This window comes from Ambystoma mexicanum, chromosome 12 (assembly GCF_040938575.1).
Source record: "Ambystoma mexicanum isolate Mex_15411 chromosome 12, UKY_AmexF1_1, whole genome shotgun sequence".
In the NCBI taxonomy this organism is placed as follows: Eukaryota; Metazoa; Chordata; class Amphibia; order Caudata; family Ambystomatidae; genus Ambystoma; species Ambystoma mexicanum.
The window spans coordinates 461681634-461698660 of NC_090936.1; the positions used below are offsets into that span (position 1 = coordinate 461681634).

Below are 17027 nucleotides of genomic sequence, written 5' to 3' on the forward strand. Positions count from 1 at the left end.
AGTTTCGAGTCATTCAAATGTCTTTTTAAAGTCTTTAGTAATGATGTCTCTTGTTTTGCAGGGTTCCGGCGATGGCGGATGACGGGCTGAAGTGAGTTGAAGATGGAGCCCGTGTGATGAATAGAAGCGCCTGGAAGAACGTGAGTAAGCGCTTGTTGCCTGTTTCACGATGCGCTCTAACTGTCTTTTTATTTTGCAGGTACGAGTTCGGAGCGGCTGCAGGGTGCCGGAATACCCACTGGATTAGATGTGGAAAGGAGTAATGGCACGTGAGTATTAAAGTTCCCCAATGTCTTTAAACGCACCTTGTTTTGTCTTTCAGATGCGGATGCAGCGCCGAAGGCCTCCGGAGCGTGCGAAGAGTTGGTAAGCTTTTGTCTTTCAGATGCCGGAATGCAGTATGAAGACCTCCGGAGCGCACGAAGAGTAGGTAAGCCTTTGCCTTTCAGATGCCGGAATGCTAACCTGTTCTTTCTTGTCTTTATAGGTGTTGCTGAAGACTGGATTCAGGATGGTAAGCCTTTTTCCTTAGGCCCAGGACTGGATGCAGAAGACACGATGAGCGTCCTGCTGCAGGGGGTGCAGAATAACGCAAAGCAAGATTCATCCACCGGGTGTGGTTTAAATAGCCTCCTGTAGTGCTTAGGTGTCTCCTTCCACAGCCACGCCTAAGTAAGAAAAGAGTTCCTGGTAAGAAAAGAGTTCCTGCCTTCCAGAAGAGTTCCAGTGTTCTAAATCTAGGGAGTGGCTCCAGCCCCACCCAACAGGAAAAGTAGTTCCAAACAGAAGAGGATCAGAGGCTCAACTGGCAGGCAAGTAAGCAGCATGGTCTGCTGCAGGTAGGTCCACCCAAGCATTATGAGCCCGGCGCTTCCAGCGCTGGGACTGGGCATATTTATGAGCCTGGTGCCACTGGCGCCAGGACTGGGTCCAAAAGGTCCCAATTGGGACTGGTTGGCACTCGGAACCTGGGTTATGGATCTGCTTCCAAGGGAGTTGGGAAAACCCTGACCTTTTGGAAGCAGAGATCATGACAGGAAGGGGGAGTGTAAGGGAGACAGTGGGCGAAGCATTGGTTGCCTTACAGGGAAGTAGAGGGTCCCAGGGTAGGAGGGACTGGGGGGATGGGTGAGGGGGAAGGGGAGATGCAGAAAGGGGGGGAGAGGAGGGGTGAGGGTGGAGAAGGGGACAGTCCAGGAACAGTTGGATATCAGGGGCCTATGAGATTAGAGTGGTCTTGGCGCTGGTTCAATCTTCTCTATGGTGCAACCTGAAGTAGGGGTCTGAGCCGATGCACTTTAGCTGGGGCCCTTAAATGTTAAGGTTCTTAACTCCCCCACCAAGCGATCTCTGCTGGGCAGGAATTCCAAAACAGGGGCCTGGATGTGTTGATGGTCCAAGAGACAAGGCTGATCTACGAGGAGGAAAGGCGCATCCCCGGGGCCCAGATTGTGCAGATATTTTGGGCATCAGGGCCCACCAAGAAGGGCGGAGTGGGTATCCTCATTAATCGGAGGATTCCATAGGGGAGCCACAGGGTTGGAGGAGGGGGAAAAGGTAGGGCTATGGTGGTCTCGGGGACCATGGAGGGAGTTCAGGTGACTTTGCATACATTGTATTGCCCGAACACGGGTCAATCCCATTTTCTATCCGGAGTCATGGGAGAGATACTCACCCGAACGGTGGGGCTCCTCCTGCTGGGAGGGGACTTCAACATGTGGGCAGACCAGTGCATGTATCACAGTGGGGGCCAGGATAAAAGTGGAAGGGGTGACTTACAAGTGGAGGGGAGCCTCCATGGGTACATGACTAATCAGGGTTTGATTGATATTTGGAGGAAGTGTCACCCAGCCGCAAAAGGTTTCATTCTTTTCCCGATCCATGGGTTCTGTACAAGGACCGACTATCTATTCGTGCACCACCGGCATGTCTAGAGGGTGATTATTAGTGAAATTATTCCTATTAGCTGGTCAGACCATGACATGTTCGAAATGGGCATAGTCTTGGTGGGCTTCAGACCTAGAGAATCACTATGGCGCTGTAATGATATCCTACTGAAGGACCCGGCCTTTGCAGAGGAAATGAGAAAAGCAATAGAGGAGTATTTTAGACTTAACGATACTGGGGAGGTGGATTTATCGGAATAGTCTGAGCAATAATACATCTTTTTATTCAAAGTTCCCATGTAAAATTTTACACAAATCGTGTTTAAACCCCTTTAAAATCAAGCACTAGAAGGCATCCATTTTGTGAAATGGACGAGCCTCCTGTGCTTGAGTTAATCCCTATGTACAACTCTCATTCCAAACGGCAGCCAGCCCGCTGCTCAGCCTTGCAAACTACTCACTCCAACCTCAGCTACCTTGTCTGTCTTTCATCAGCTACTCCAACGCCTCCATACCACTCCACCCTCTATCCTGCATATTGATCTTACTCTAGGTCTCTTGCACCCCAAGCCCCCTACAATAAAACTGTATTTATCACTAACCATTTTGATTCCCAAACTCTCTGATGGCCATGTCTGAAAACTGGATCCCTCGAATGACAAGGCCACTCTGGCTATCCTTCACACTGACTTTTCCACTACTTGTTCTCACTCCCCTTGACTTACAAACTTTACTTCTAAACGTCATCTGCTACTCTAACAAAACCGGCTCACTGTCCACATGGTCATTAAGGGTAGTAACATTACTAGAGCCAACAAGCTACAGCTTCACTCCAGCATCTCACCACTACTTTGACATAATGGACAACCTGCCTACCCATGCTAATGGAAACTACCTCAATCCCATATTACTATTGTTCTCTCAACTCCTCTGTTGACCACCCTCCCTCTGACCACTCACTTATTCACTTCACCATCTCTGGTGAAGTAGAATGGTGTGCAAGAGGGGGAACAATCACCAAAAGACCTGTCTCCATGGCCCTATCTGTACAGAGTCATGACCTCCCTTGAAACCCTTGCACCTCAATGTGTCCATTCAGTAAATGCCACCTTTGCTAAATTCAATAATGAGCATGCCACCTTGCTCCCGTCACTATCCTGCTTGCGCTTTCACCCACTCCCAACCTTGCCCTCAACAGCTACCTGAGGACAATCATGCAGGTCTCTACCTATATTTCTGGTGCAAAGAATGTGCCCCTATTCTTCTCATGACAGCCAAAGAAACTATTTTGCCCTCACTAATGCACTTAATTGCCAAGTCCCCTTTCTATACTGACCTTTTAAACTCTCTCAGCTCACACCCCAGCAAACGTTAGAAATCCCTCCAGGTTACGATTGTACAGGATGTGGGTAGCCAGGGTTTGGGATGGCATCTTTAAACAGTAGCACAGTACTGGTAGTTGGGGTCTGTGCATCCATTGGGATTAGACCTTGGTCAGGTGTGGTTGAAAGTGTCACATTTTGCGGGATTTGTGAAATTGGAGATTTGTGGGGGCATTCTGAGCAGATACCGGAATCCAGTTCCACGGGGTGGGTGCATGACAAGAGGATTGTTAGTGGGTCCTCTCTTTGCATACGAGTTGTGATGCAAGCAGGTTTGCGATTTTCTGCACAAGGAGCGTGTGACACCAGATATGTGGCACAGCCATCCGTTAAGCTGGTGTGCTCCTCGTGTCTGCTTTGTAGATGATACATGCAGTCTTGAACAGTATCTTGGAGAGGAAGCCAATCTAGTTTGCGTAGGATGGGAGTGATTCAGTAGAATGTCTGTGCACCCGCAATAAGAAGTGCCGCAGCGTGGTGGTCTGCTTTGAGGGAAACGTTGCGAGTGGCTGGGAGCCCTAACAGGAGGGCATTTCCTCCATTGATGTGTGCCCTGCACTACAATCGGGAAGTCCTGTGGAGGGATGAAGGGTGGATAATTGATTGGAGCCAGGTCGTTTAGGCTTTCTCAGCTATGTGTTTCTGGAAGGACAGGGTGCTTTCAATGGTGAAGCCTAAGAATTTAGTGGAACCCAACAGCTCCTCCAAGGGCATATCAGTGGGCCATTTTTGAACAAATTGTTGTTTAGCTGGGCGGCCGATGAGCATTAATTCGTTCTTAGATGGGTTAAGTTTGAGGTAGGCAGTCAACATCCAGGACTAGATGATGGCTTGATAATAACAGACGATTGATGTCCTGTGAGATGTTTACAGTCTCTGGTTTCTCTCACCATACCACCCCTTCCTCAATTTACGTTCATTCAGATATCCACCTCCTACTGTAAAAGCAGTTCCCAGTAACCGTCTGTTATTAGTACTCTCTCTTATGTGTATCATTTCTGATAAAAATCACACCCCTAATGCTCATTAAAAACCAATACATTGCATCAATTAGACAGAAAAGGGATTTTTTTTGTACAAGGCTGTGAACTTAGTCTCCCTCCCCACCCCCTCCTGATTAACTTCTGGTCTCGACTTTTGTCCTCGTCACCCTCCTGGGGCACTGTCTACGCTCTGTGTCCGCTATGCAGCCCTCAACTGCGTTTTGTCTTTCTCTCATTCGTCTGGTCTGGCAAGTGTCTGAGAAATAGCCTCCAGCAGGCTTTCAACTCAGTATTTGGGTCTGCTCTCTGCCAGGGTCTGAAATATAGGATTGTGGCTCTCACGCTATCTCCGGGACCTGCTCGCTGCCAAGTTCCGAGATGTTGTCCCCATTGGCCTTTAACCACTCTCTGTCTGTTCTCTGCCAGTGGCAGATATATAGGCCCCGGCAGGTTTTCTCTATCTCTCCTTCATTCTCTGTCAGCATCTAAGAGACTGCTCCCAGTACGCTTTTGGCTTTTTCCCCTCTTTTCAGTCTGCCCTCTGTCATGGACTGTGCTCTCGTTCTTAAATCATTCTTTCGAGTCACTCTCAAATTCTGGCTCTTTCCTAGGCTGAAATTCTCTGCTACTTCTGCTTCCTGGGTGGTACCCTAATTTGTGACACATCCTGCGTGGCGTTGTGGTTTTCATAGTAGGGTTGATTACTCTCATTATCCAATTTATTCTGTGATGGGTTCCTCCCACTGTTCTCCTGAACCTGGTTATACCCTCATCACAATCTAGGCATGTCATGTGTTTCTCCTTAATTGTCTAAGTGGCTCCCTTTGTCCCAGGGCCCTCCTGACAAGGGTTTAAATGCTTGTGCTGCCATTTTGCAGCCGGGTAGCAGCGTTTGGCCCTGTGGGCAGCTCCGTATCTGGAGACCGTGTCCCACCAGGCTATCTGAACAAACCACTAATATCTCTCCCCCTGTGCTGGTGAGTCTTGCTCCTGTTAAGATGCCTCTTGTTCGAGTTCTTGTGGGTGGTTTAGGTGCTCCAAAGATAAGTTATGAAAAGCCCTCTCTTTTAGTGTAAATGTATTTTTTAAACATGTGTCTATCTCTGGACTTAATGAGGGAGATGGGTAAGTAAAAGTGTGAGACTGCTTTGGGATTCAAGGGGGTTTTACTAGAGTTTCCTACACACTTGCATCATCAACAGTAGATGCATGGGCAACAGGACACAATGAGGGATCTGGGGAATCCCCTCTATACCTTTTTCAGGACTTCCATGGTAGGTGGGCATCTCTAATCATCAAAACCCCTAATTATGCCATGAGACTGTCACAGTATGCACTAGTTAGGGGACAAAACAGTGCAGTCTTTTGTTCTGTGTTTATGGCTATCATGAAGAAACAGGTTCTTTGCAGGCCTAAGAGTGACCACCATTTCATTTATTGCCAATGTCAGCAGGAGGGACAAACGGCTGACAGAGTTGGCTAAAAGGATGGTTATTGGTTTGGGCAGAGCAGCAAAGACGACAAAGCTGGGAGAAGGGCATCTTGCAGATAGACAGCAAGCAATAATGGAGTGCATGGCATGGACTAGATAGATGCGTTTGAGTATAGATTGTTCCAGTGTGCCTTCATTACCTTTTACAGGACTGCCACACGGAAAGGTGCCAGTTAAAGATGAGAATAATCCCCCCCAATAGGATATTACAAAGGAGGACTGCTAGGTGGAAAAGCTTACCTTGGTCTTCAAGTTTCCCATACTAAAGGATGAGCAAGCATGGTTGACTAGGGTCTACCTACAGTAAGAAAAGGTGGGGGTGGTCTCAATGCACAGTCTTGGGTCTCCTCACTGGCCATTTCTGTGATGGTACAAGATGGGTCATATGGTTACACCCAACTCATCTGGCTCCAGTGTCATGTCTCCTATTCAATCTTGAGGGAGTCTGACTTGGCTTTTAGCATTTTGGTGTGCTTTTCAGGTTCCATCTCTCATTGGTGTGCTTAGCTGGAAGGACGGGTAGGCTTGGAACAGTCTGGTCGAGTAGACATTCCCTATGGGCACCACCTCTTGTCCACTGCCTGTAGTGGCCATCATCTCAGTGGCAGGTGCAAAACAATGATTTACTTTTTGAATTTATAACATGAAAATTATTGGTTACATCTGGTCTGCAGACAAAACACTTCAGGCATACTTCCCAACCTTAACACATACTGCATGAGTGTACACGTGCCTAACAGAATTCATAGCACCATTCCATAAACAAGAGGGAACTCAACATGCTCATCCCCCATATCGCCATGCACGTTGCCCAGTGACCTGTGTTGCCCCTCATTCTTTTCCAGGAGTCTCTTGGCAATCAATCCCCCCCCCCCCCCCCTGCAGTGGGTACTGCGAGGGTGTCCTGCCAATCATTGCTCCAGTGGCCATTTCTGTCATCTTTTTTCATGTTTTGGAGGACATCCTCGAAGAGTTTCTCACATTTCTTGGCCCTATCCAGTCCACTTTCCCACTGTGATATTTTAGTAGTATCCATGCTATCGATTTCTGGGAAATGTCCCTTTTCACAGTAATCGGTGCAATGGCAAACAGTTTCTCATACCTGAAGAATGCTACCTCTGCCCACCACCCTATTTTAGCCAATGTGGGGTCCATGTCAAGAGGCCAGCCCAATATCCTATTCAACCCAATACACCTGAATTAGGAGACATGACCCAAGCAGATGCATGAAAGTACCCCTTTGCATCCTACACCTGACATAGCTTGCATCCTCCCTCAGACTCATCTTTACCACCCCATCCTTGGAGTAGTAAACAAGAGTATTTTTAATTGGATCAGATGCATCTTTGCATTCATTGTTATCTCTTTAGGGACATACAGCACATCTGTCCATTCACCCTCTTCAAGAACCTCCAAACCAGTCTCCCATTTTTCTTTCAACTTGGTCAAAGTCCCTGTAGTATTTAGTTGGAATGACCTTGTACACTGCTGAGATGGGCTTCTTAGGAATCACGGTTTACACTTCGGGAAGGTAGCTGTCCCCGTTAAACCATGAGCGTACAGCATGTCTGAAAGGAAGGACTTGATACAATTGTTACTTTATCATGTGGAAATCTACCTGTAGTCACTCAAAGGACTTTAATTGGACGTTTTTAATGACATCTCCATCTTTTAGTATCTCCATCCCACTCATATTTTCCTATATGTGTGACTTGTACAATGTCCTAGGAGCATCATTGCTCCTTAGTGGCTTAGGGGAGCCTACATGCAGTTTATTTAACATAGAGAACCTTAACTGATGCTGCCACCCCATGATTTACCTTTCCAGTCTAATCTTTGGACTATTTTCCCATGCAAATATCCCATCAATGGCCACTGCAAGGCAAGGTGGGAGTACCTTGGCTCAGTGGCTCTACATTCTGACCTTGGGAGCAGACGTGCACGTTTTCTCCCTTACTCACTTCCCAGTCACACCCGGCTAAACCAACATGGTCCAGTGCAGAAGCCACACAGCTGAGCCTTTACTTTTTCAGAGCCCAGGTGTGAGTGGTAGGCATTTGTGGAGCTGGTGGCCTGCTAGGTGAGATACTGCAGAGGCCATCGGGAGATTCTTAGCACAGGAGCGAACGTCGGAGAGGAGAGCACCACCAAATATGCAGGGTCCTCTCTGGAGGTAGCAGTGCCTGCACTTTGGATGCCATTTTATAAAAGTTTTCAGGATATTTTTTTACGGATTTAAGAGGGTAAAGGAGCGGCGCTCTACAGTTTCACATCTGCGCCATTCGGCTGCCAGCCACCCACGCCCCAATCAGGTGATCTACTTTAATAGACTTTCCACCCTCATGCAACTCTCGGTCTTTGATTAGATAAGGCTGTAGCCTTATTTAGTGAAAAAGTGGGGATTTCTGTTGGAACGAAAGTGTAGTTAGTGTATTGCCTCACAGCTTGCGTCACATCTAGACAGAATTGTGAAGATTTGCCTCCATCCCATCTAGACAGAATTGTGAAAATTAGCATTGCGTCACACCTAGACAGAATTGTGAATGTCAGTTTGCACCACACCTAGACAGACTTGTAAAGATTAGATTGCGTCGCATCTAGACAGAATTGCGAATGTCAGCTTATACCACACCTAGACAGGATTGTAAAGATTAGCTTGCATTGCATCTAGACAGAATTGTGACGATTAGCTTTCGTCACATCTACAGAGAATTGTGAATGTCAGCTTGCACCACACCTAGACAGAATTGTAAAGATTAGCTTGCATCGCATCTAGACAGAATTGTGAATGTCAGCTTGCACCACACCTGGACAGAATTGTAAAGATTAGCTTGCATTGCATCTAGACAGAATTGTGAATGTCTGCTTGCGTCACATCCAGAGAGGAATGTGAAGATTAGCTTGCGTTTTGGCTACTAACTGTGGCTAGTGTCCAAACGTTCACTTGTGCTTTGGCCTGTGAAATGTGAAGATAATCTTGCATCACATCTAGAGAGACTATTTGGAAATTAGCAGGAGTCACATCTAGATAGAACTTTGAAGATAATCTTGCGTTGCATCTAGATAGAATTGTAGAGATTAGCATGACTCGCATCTAGATAGAATTTCGACAGTTAGCATGCATCACATATAGATAGAACTGTGAAGATTAGCAGGAGTCACATCTAGATAGAATTGGGAAGTTTAGCATGGGCCACATGTAGATAGTGATGCCATTAACCAACCCTAGGAAAAATCTCACCCCTCTGCATACACCTCTCATAACCAAACGCAACCATTCCTCCAAGCACAACAAACCGCACACACTTCACTACAATGCAACAACAAAACAAACCACACATCGTCTCGCACAACAGCACATGGTGGCAACCAACCGAAAAGCACACCTAAGCTCAGCGAACAGCGTTAACCAAACTGATGCTGTCAACAGCACACCACAGCTCTCTTGCTCAGCCCTACTAACCTACCCCACCCTCTTTCCCTTTCAGGTCTGCCAGCGGACCACCCCGGTGGTGATATTGCAGTATAAATATCCTTTAACATATATCATTCCATGTCTACAGTTATTTGAAGAGCATGGGTTAATCTATTACAAGGGTAGAGATGCCTTCCCTCTCCACCAATGCAAATTCTCCCCCCTCTGCTGTCTGAGTAGGCCCCACCTGCCAAGATAGGACTTCCCTTGCAAATCCTTAATGATGCGCCATCAAGCATCCTCCTCCCCCTGCAGAATCACTGCCACGTGTGAAACTAAACAAATAGATAATTCATGCAAGACTTGCTTCAAGTGTTTTAGTTTGCATGATTTGAGCTTAGGATCATGTTACTTTTAACAGCCAATTAATGTATTAATAGCTGGCGCCTAAATTTCTTTAAAGCTCTTAAAATAGAAGACCAAGAAGCAAAGAATGCACGTTTCCGACCCAGCTAGCCAAAATAAATTGTTCAATATCTTTTGAGTGCAAAGTACTTTATTTACATAACCGTTCACTAATGTCTCTTACGCCTTTACTTGATGAAAATATCTTCCACACCAGCACTGGTGTGATTCTCAGGCACAGTACAACGACTATTCAAGAGTCAATTGTCTCCTCTCTGGCTTTGCAACACCTTTTGAACAGTGCAAGATGGGAAAAGATTTCTTGCACGTGAAGCGCACTGTTAATAGCTGAATTAAACTAAGGACAGCTCTGTTAGCAAAACATAAGATGGAACATTTGTATAGATCTAAGCCATAGTTCTAATACCTATCGTATGGGTCTCCAACTTGTGGCTCCATAGATGTTTTGGACTACGACTCCCATGATCCCTCACCATTATCTAGGCTGGTTTAGAACAATGGTATTTGTAGTACAAACCATCTGAGGAACCAAAGGTTGCAGACCCCTGGTTTGTGGCATCCAGTGTTTATACACATTGGTTTGTTGGAATACTAGTGTAAACATGAGGTCTGCCATAGCCAATGATGTACAATCTTGGTAATAGTTAGGACAGCTCTCCTAGCTGCAATGTGAACAGTGTTGTCTGTTCGAACATGAGGAAAAGATCTGCTGTCTAAGAAGCAAACATGAATCTGGGCAAGCCTACGGAGTAGCTATGCTACGTAAACATCAATGAATGTGCAGGTACAAACCTGAGTGATAGGTTTGGCTTCCAAATCAGTTGATAAAACCCCCCATTCAATGAACAGATCAGTTACATACAGCACGAACTGAGATCTCAGAGAACATAATGGCTCTAAATGTTCATGTCCTGGCAAACAACCTCTTAAGGTCATAGAAGCATTACACAAGTGGAGGTAAATTGGTGATGATCCACAATGAACCCCCGAATTATAGTTCACGAGAACCATATTTAAGGAAAGGCCTCTTTGCTTTGAAAAATACATTTTGATACCAATGAAAGAGGACCAGATGCAACTTGACAAAGGATTGAAAAACATAAGCTCCCACACAATACTTCATAACATCAGATTCTCCCTTCAAACTGCTGCAATTATTTGAAATTTTTCTCAACCTCCCATCCTAACCTCCATGCATCAGCCAAACAACTGAAAGCCTCGTGTAACAGTGCCAAAAAAAGATAATCCCACAACAGCTGCAGCCTCAGTGCAGAGCAACACACAGAACAGTGTGAAACTTGCCAGTTAGTGAGGTCCTTGTGAATGGCAAGAGCTGACCCACACAAAGTTCAGAATATGGCTTTTCCCCCTTTCATACCAGTCCTCAGTGGATTGGCTTTCTTTTATGTCTCTGCGGTCTCCTCAGAAAAATGATACCAATGCCCACAAACACCAAGTATTGGAAATAAAGCAAGACTCGGTTTTGAGTTCTAGTTTACCAAAATGAACATGTTTACACTGCATTTGAAAGACGGCATCACGGCAGGTCTGTCCCTTCGCCCCTATTATTCTTCTTGGTGGCAGAGTCCTAGCACAGCATCAAAGGCTTCTAAATTCCTCTTATGCTGGCACATTCTTAGTTCGCAGTGGGATTCCCTTTGGTGCGTTCAGTCAACCGCCTGGGTTTTGACCCCCAAGGCCTTCTCCTGAAAGACAAGAACAGAACAGTTATAAAAGACTGAGAAAACACTGCCACACAGCAACTAACAAACCAATCTGTTCCCAAACAAATTTCTATGGAAGGTTCTTGCTGCTGAAATCATCTCATATTACCTTATTGGTCCAGTTGGTTTAGCAAGAGCTGTAGGGCTTTAAGGAGACACATGTAAAAGGGTGGAAGCAACATCATTTGAGAGCTCCATAATGGGGCCTAGACCAACACACACATCCCATCCAAGGGTCTTGGTAGAAGAGAAGAGCAAGGTACTTGCTTAGAACTAGGAATTCCAGCACCTGGTAGTTTGTGCAGGGTAACACCCTTTGACTTGCAACTATTTGGTGGTTAGAATTGCCATAAAATGTCAAGCAAATGCTTCAGTGACCACCTTTACATTTATCACTGTCAGAATAAGTCTCACTTCTGGGTCTAGTGAGCATAAATGCCTCTCCACTGTAGCCATATTGCATTACTCCATTCACCTATGCCCAAAATACACATGTCCCTTCCAACTTCTGACTTCTCTGTAAGAATCACAATAGTGGAGGCATCTGCAATTTTTCTATCTGATGATATATCCAAAGCTAATTATAATTCACTATTATTCAATCATAGAATGTTAATTGGATATAATTTTATCATCTTTTTTTAATGTTTCACTGCTAATCTTGCTCCTTTTAAATGTTTATATGTATATCATTTAATTATGTCTCACTTTACTAATTAGAAAGTGAATGATTGTATGTAAATTGTTAATTTTGTGAACTTGATATGATTTTTTTTTTTCGAAGTTTATGTATAAATTGTTGAAAGTTTGAGGCATTACCCAGCCAAAACAATGAAATACATTAAAAAAAAAATAGGAGGCATCTGCAGTTTTTCTCAAAGCTCAGTGGGAAATATAGGGAGGCCAGAGTGGTAAACAACATACATGCGCCTCGGGCATGTGGCTGCACAATTCCACAAAAGTGACGAGTTATTCTTATACTCTCTATATGAGCAGGATTGGCTGACTTTCCAGAAGAACAGGTAACAGATCCAATGTCTCCTTTTATATTTTGCAAAATAAAGCGGTCTGCAAGGCTACCACAATGCACAACAGTGTAGGAAAGTGCTGGGCTGCAAACCCTTAGCCTGCCCACTAAATAGGTCAGAAGTCATCAGCTTTACACAGCGGCTTAGATCTCACACATCCATGAAGTTTAGTGTGGACATCACATAATTGCAAAAGCTGCAGAAATTAACCAACATTGGAAAACCTGTTAAGAAACTGCATTTTTCAAGAACTTCTCATGTAGGATCCACTATTAAGAAGCTGGATAGATCCTACAAAGTCAGTCTACTTGAATGTTCTAACCTCCTGCCAGATCAGTGGTGAACAGGGGCATACAATTATACTAAAACCACACCTACAACGACATAGATGGGCATGCAATTGCATGTTTACATACAGCAACGCCAATGGTATTGATTAGGCCACGACTCTTGCCCTCAATTAATGACTGTAATGTCTTGCCGGTAAGAAAATCTATTTTGGCACCCAGATATGTGTAGGAAGGAACTTTGTCTCTTGTGACAACAAAGTGAGCTTCCAATGGTCACGTGACCTTCCTGAAGCAGCTGACTGTAAACTTAGCTACCAAAACTAACACTGCTCTGTACTTTGAATACATTCAGGATCGAGAAGTAAGCCCTAGTTACATACAACATTTTTTGGGCAACTCGCAACTCGTTAGTCTGGGACTATCTAAAACTAAAATTCAATGCCGCGAAGTTCCTGGAAATTACTGGAGCATGGTCAAATATTCCAAGGAGTGAAAGACTCTTGAGCGGGGAGGCACAGCTGGAGACTGTCAAACATTTATTAACTGACTGTATTGAAGTTGGGGACATTAGCATTAAGATCTGCCGGAATGGAGTGGAATTATACAGCAATGTTCTCTGGAATATCTTTGAGTGGCCATCAGGAGGCCTGTATAATATATCTTACTATACGTTGGAAAAGCAGTGCTATCATAATTGATACCAATGAATGACAATAGATGACAAATGTCACTGTTCAATGCAGGCTGAAATTGTAGGTGTGTTTCTTTTTGTTTGTTTGAAGCTTGTTTGCTTTTATGATGTTTTATAATTGTGAAGTATTAAAAGTTAACTGAACTATATAATACTACAAATAAATTAATAAAATAAGAGTATTGCTTGAGTTGAGTATGCTGGGTGGTGAAGGGGTAGAAGTGGTTATATATACCAGGGTCAGGGAACGGAGGACATAACAGCAGGGTTAACATTGAGAGCCTTGAGCCAGTATTTACATATTTACAAATTAAAGAGTGGTCCTGAGGACAGAATGCAGGAAAGGTGGTTATTTTGAATAGGAGTATGACATAGTTTTGGGCATTGGGGGGGCTACTAGAATTGCTAGAAGGTGGAGTTTGAGCAGATTTGTGAAGAATTTCACAGTAGAGAAGGTGTTGATGGCCAAGACAAGAGCATTCCCATTGGGTGGGAGTGGGGCGGCAGGGGGTGTAGGGAAAAACAAGAAAAAATGAGAGGTGGGACAGGAGAGCAGGGGAATAATAGGATGTAAAGAGATGAAAAGCAGCGAGTTTGGGGAAAATGCAGTGCAGATCATTTTCTTCAAAGTTAACTGAGAAGGGGGCGTGGCTAGGCACATCATCAGTAAGATGGCTCCCCAACAGCCTCCGGTGAAGCAACAGCAAATTGCTGAATACTCCTCTCCTGGCACCCCAAATCGACATATTGATGTGGATATGACTAGCGCATAGCATAGTCAGCTTCATGTGGATGCGTGTTGACCCCCGGTAGACCCGCAACCCTCAGTGTGAGCCTCTTGATGTTTGGGCAGCTCACCTGGAAAATGGCGGCGGCCAATGCGGCCTCTGCCTGAGGGGCAGGTAGCCGCCTTGGGGGGGCAGGGGGAGCCGTGCGGCTGAGCCTGCATACTCGAGGACCAGTCCACATCCCGACATTGGCTGGGGGGGGGGCCACGGTGAAGTGAGAGGCAGTGGTGAGCTGGAGATGGTTGTGTCTAGAAGTCCCTGTCCACCACCGGTGGCTGAGAGCTGCCCTGGAGCATACAGCTCGCTATCTGGGACCTCCTCTGCCCATCTGATGGTGCGGCTGTGACGGCAGAGCTGCTGCTGTTCTGCCCGCAGTGGGACCACAGGCCTTGAAAATAGCGGTTAAGATGAGTGCTGGATTGGCACTGGCCCCCCCCCCCTCCCAGCATGAGGAGCCCATTTTCATGCAGCCGGTCTCTGGCCTTATGATGGCGTAGCTGGCCCTGCGGCAGGTTGGTGTGCACCCTGCAAAGTTATGCATTCTGCCCATCATGGTTCCCAACATTGCAAGCCTGCAACGTATTGGCCACCTGGGGGTTGTGATGCCCTTCTCTGGTTATATTAAGTTGCCCTAGCTGTGGGCTATTTATTTGTGCTTCCTCAAGATCAGCTACTTATTGCTCCTGCCTGCGGTTCTATATCTTGAGTCCACATTGGATGCGACTGTCCACAATAGGACTACTCTTAGGTGCCTTCTGGAAAACAAGCCTTTTGGGTAACAGATTGGTGTCTTGGGGGAGAGGCGGGGGGGGTCTGCACATTCCTTGGACTTGGGTTGTTTCTTTGTGATTCCTCAAGATTAGCTACTGGATTGCTTCTGCCTGTGGTTCTACCTCCGAGTTCCCATTGGGTGCGTCTGTCTACACTTCAGCTGTTCTTGGGTATCTACCAGAAAAACAAGCTTTGTGGGAAGCGGACTGGTGTTTTGGGGGTCTGCAGCTTCCTTGAACTCCCCACTACTGCCAACTGTTGAGGGATCACACAGTGGTGTTCTACGTCCCAAGTGCCGGGTGTTTGGGGCGCTATAAAAGGTGCCGGCCTAGACTTCACCCACGAGGTCAGAGCAAATTACGTGAGGCTCCTGAGGATTCCTTTCCAGTTCCCACTGTCTCCTCGAGGTGAAATGGCAAAGAATAACAAGCCTGGAAAGCGAGGGGACATTTCCATGATGCTGCAGCAAGGTGGTGGCGGCTCAGAATCATGCTCTCACACATGTCTACCAAGACAGATTTGCAAGAATTATTAATGGAAATTCAGAAACAAATTCATAAGAGTACCGAAGAGCTCTCTCACAAGATCCTGGCTTTGGATAAACGAGTCAGAGGGAGCAGCAGGTGTCTGAGGTGGAGGATACACTGTGTGAACAATCTTACAAGGTGGGGGAGTGCTCCAACAGGTTAGGGGCTCTGGAAGCACGCTGTGATGCTTTGGACGAGAAGCAGGAGGATGGGGAGAGTCACTCCCACAGGAACAACATCAGGTTTGAGGGAGCCCATCAGCTGTGCATGACAAGCTCCTGGACTTCGTGGCAGACCTCTTCCACTTCATCTTGGAACTTCCTGAAGATTCGGCTATTGAATTGGACATGACTTATCAGACAAGGTCCCAGACTTCCTCGTCCAGAGGTATACTCACGAGTGCCCTTCTTTAAATTGAAGGAACGCATAATGTCAGCAGCTAGACTCTTACCGTCCATTGCCTTCTGTAACATGTCTCTCTCCTTATATCAGGATCTGGCTTCCACCACTTTGGCAAAACGAAGGGCGCGCTGACCTTTAACGCAATGGCTGCAGAGTAAGGTGGTCAACTATAGGTGGGGATTTCCTACTGCAATCCATATCTCGTACCAAGGAAGGCGATGGGCTGTTCAGACGCTGAAGAAAGGGGAGCGTCTGCTGAGGGAGGGGAGGCATCTGACGGGATGACTGAGACAGAGGGGCAGAATGCTGGTCCTGGTCAGGGGAGTCGCAGAAATGGCAGAAGGTGGGCAGAGGGAGTAAGGTGAAGGGTTCAATCGGGAAGACCTTAAGAGAGCTGGAGACAGCACTGCGGATGATAAGGGTTGTGGGTGGTTTGTGGTTGGGCTCTTTGGGGCATTTTGTGGGGGGGGGGGCTGTCTTGGTCCCTGATGGTTGCTGTTAGGGGATGGGTTGGGCCCATGAGGTGGGGATCAATCAACCTCTCTCCAAGTTAACAGGCGACTCTAAGCTGATCTGTCAATAGATACAGGTACAAGACAGGGCTGCCCGCTTTCCGTATTGATGTTTGCTCTGAGAATGGAGCCATTGGCTTGTCATGCTAGGAATAACGAGTCTATAGATGGGATTGTGGTAGGGGGTAAACTATAAGGTTTCTCTTTAAGTGGATGATATTCTACTAACTCTCCAGCACTCCGTTTGATCTGCTGCGTCAACCGGAGAATTTTGTCCTGGTTTCAGGTTTTAAGGTCAATTATAATAAAATCACATGGGTTGAATGGATGTCTCCTTGCGCCCTCAGAGGTCTATGGTGAGTGCTCTGGCCCCGATACAATGGTCGCGAGAGTCTATTCCCTATCTAGGTGTGCAAATTCCCAATAAGATCTGAGGTTTTTTCCTGCAACTTCCTGCCTCTGCTCCAGGAGCTGCTGGAGGATTTAGCCAGGTGGGAAGGCAGGAAATGTCCTGGTTTCGTAGGACCGCTGTGGTTAAGATGAACCTAATTCCTCAGCTACTTTACCTCTGTTTGGCGTTGCCTGTCAGGAACCCGGCATCATAGCTCTGAGTTCTACAGGGGAACATTCTCGAGTTTATCTGGGGTAATAACCGGGCGAGAATCTCCAGGAGGGTATTATTGAAACCTGTAAGGATGGGTGGTCTGGGG

At 46.2% G+C, this 17027-nt stretch overlaps 1 protein-coding gene across 5 annotated transcripts in view; it reads right to left on the minus strand.

Annotated features, from left to right (window-relative positions):
* Positions 1 to 9696: 9696 nt before the first annotated feature.
* Positions 9697 to 17027, minus strand: part of BCL2L14 (BCL2 like 14) — a 423407-nt gene continuing 416076 nt past the window's right edge. For all 5 annotated transcript variants that reach the window (XM_069628715.1, XM_069628718.1, XM_069628719.1 and 2 more), the window contains one exon: positions 9697 to 11290. In XM_069628715.1, coding sequence (XP_069484816.1) covers positions 11252 to 11290 — 39 coding nt within the window. In that variant the 3' untranslated portion in view covers positions 9697 to 11251. The remainder of the gene's footprint in view (positions 11291 to 17027) is intronic.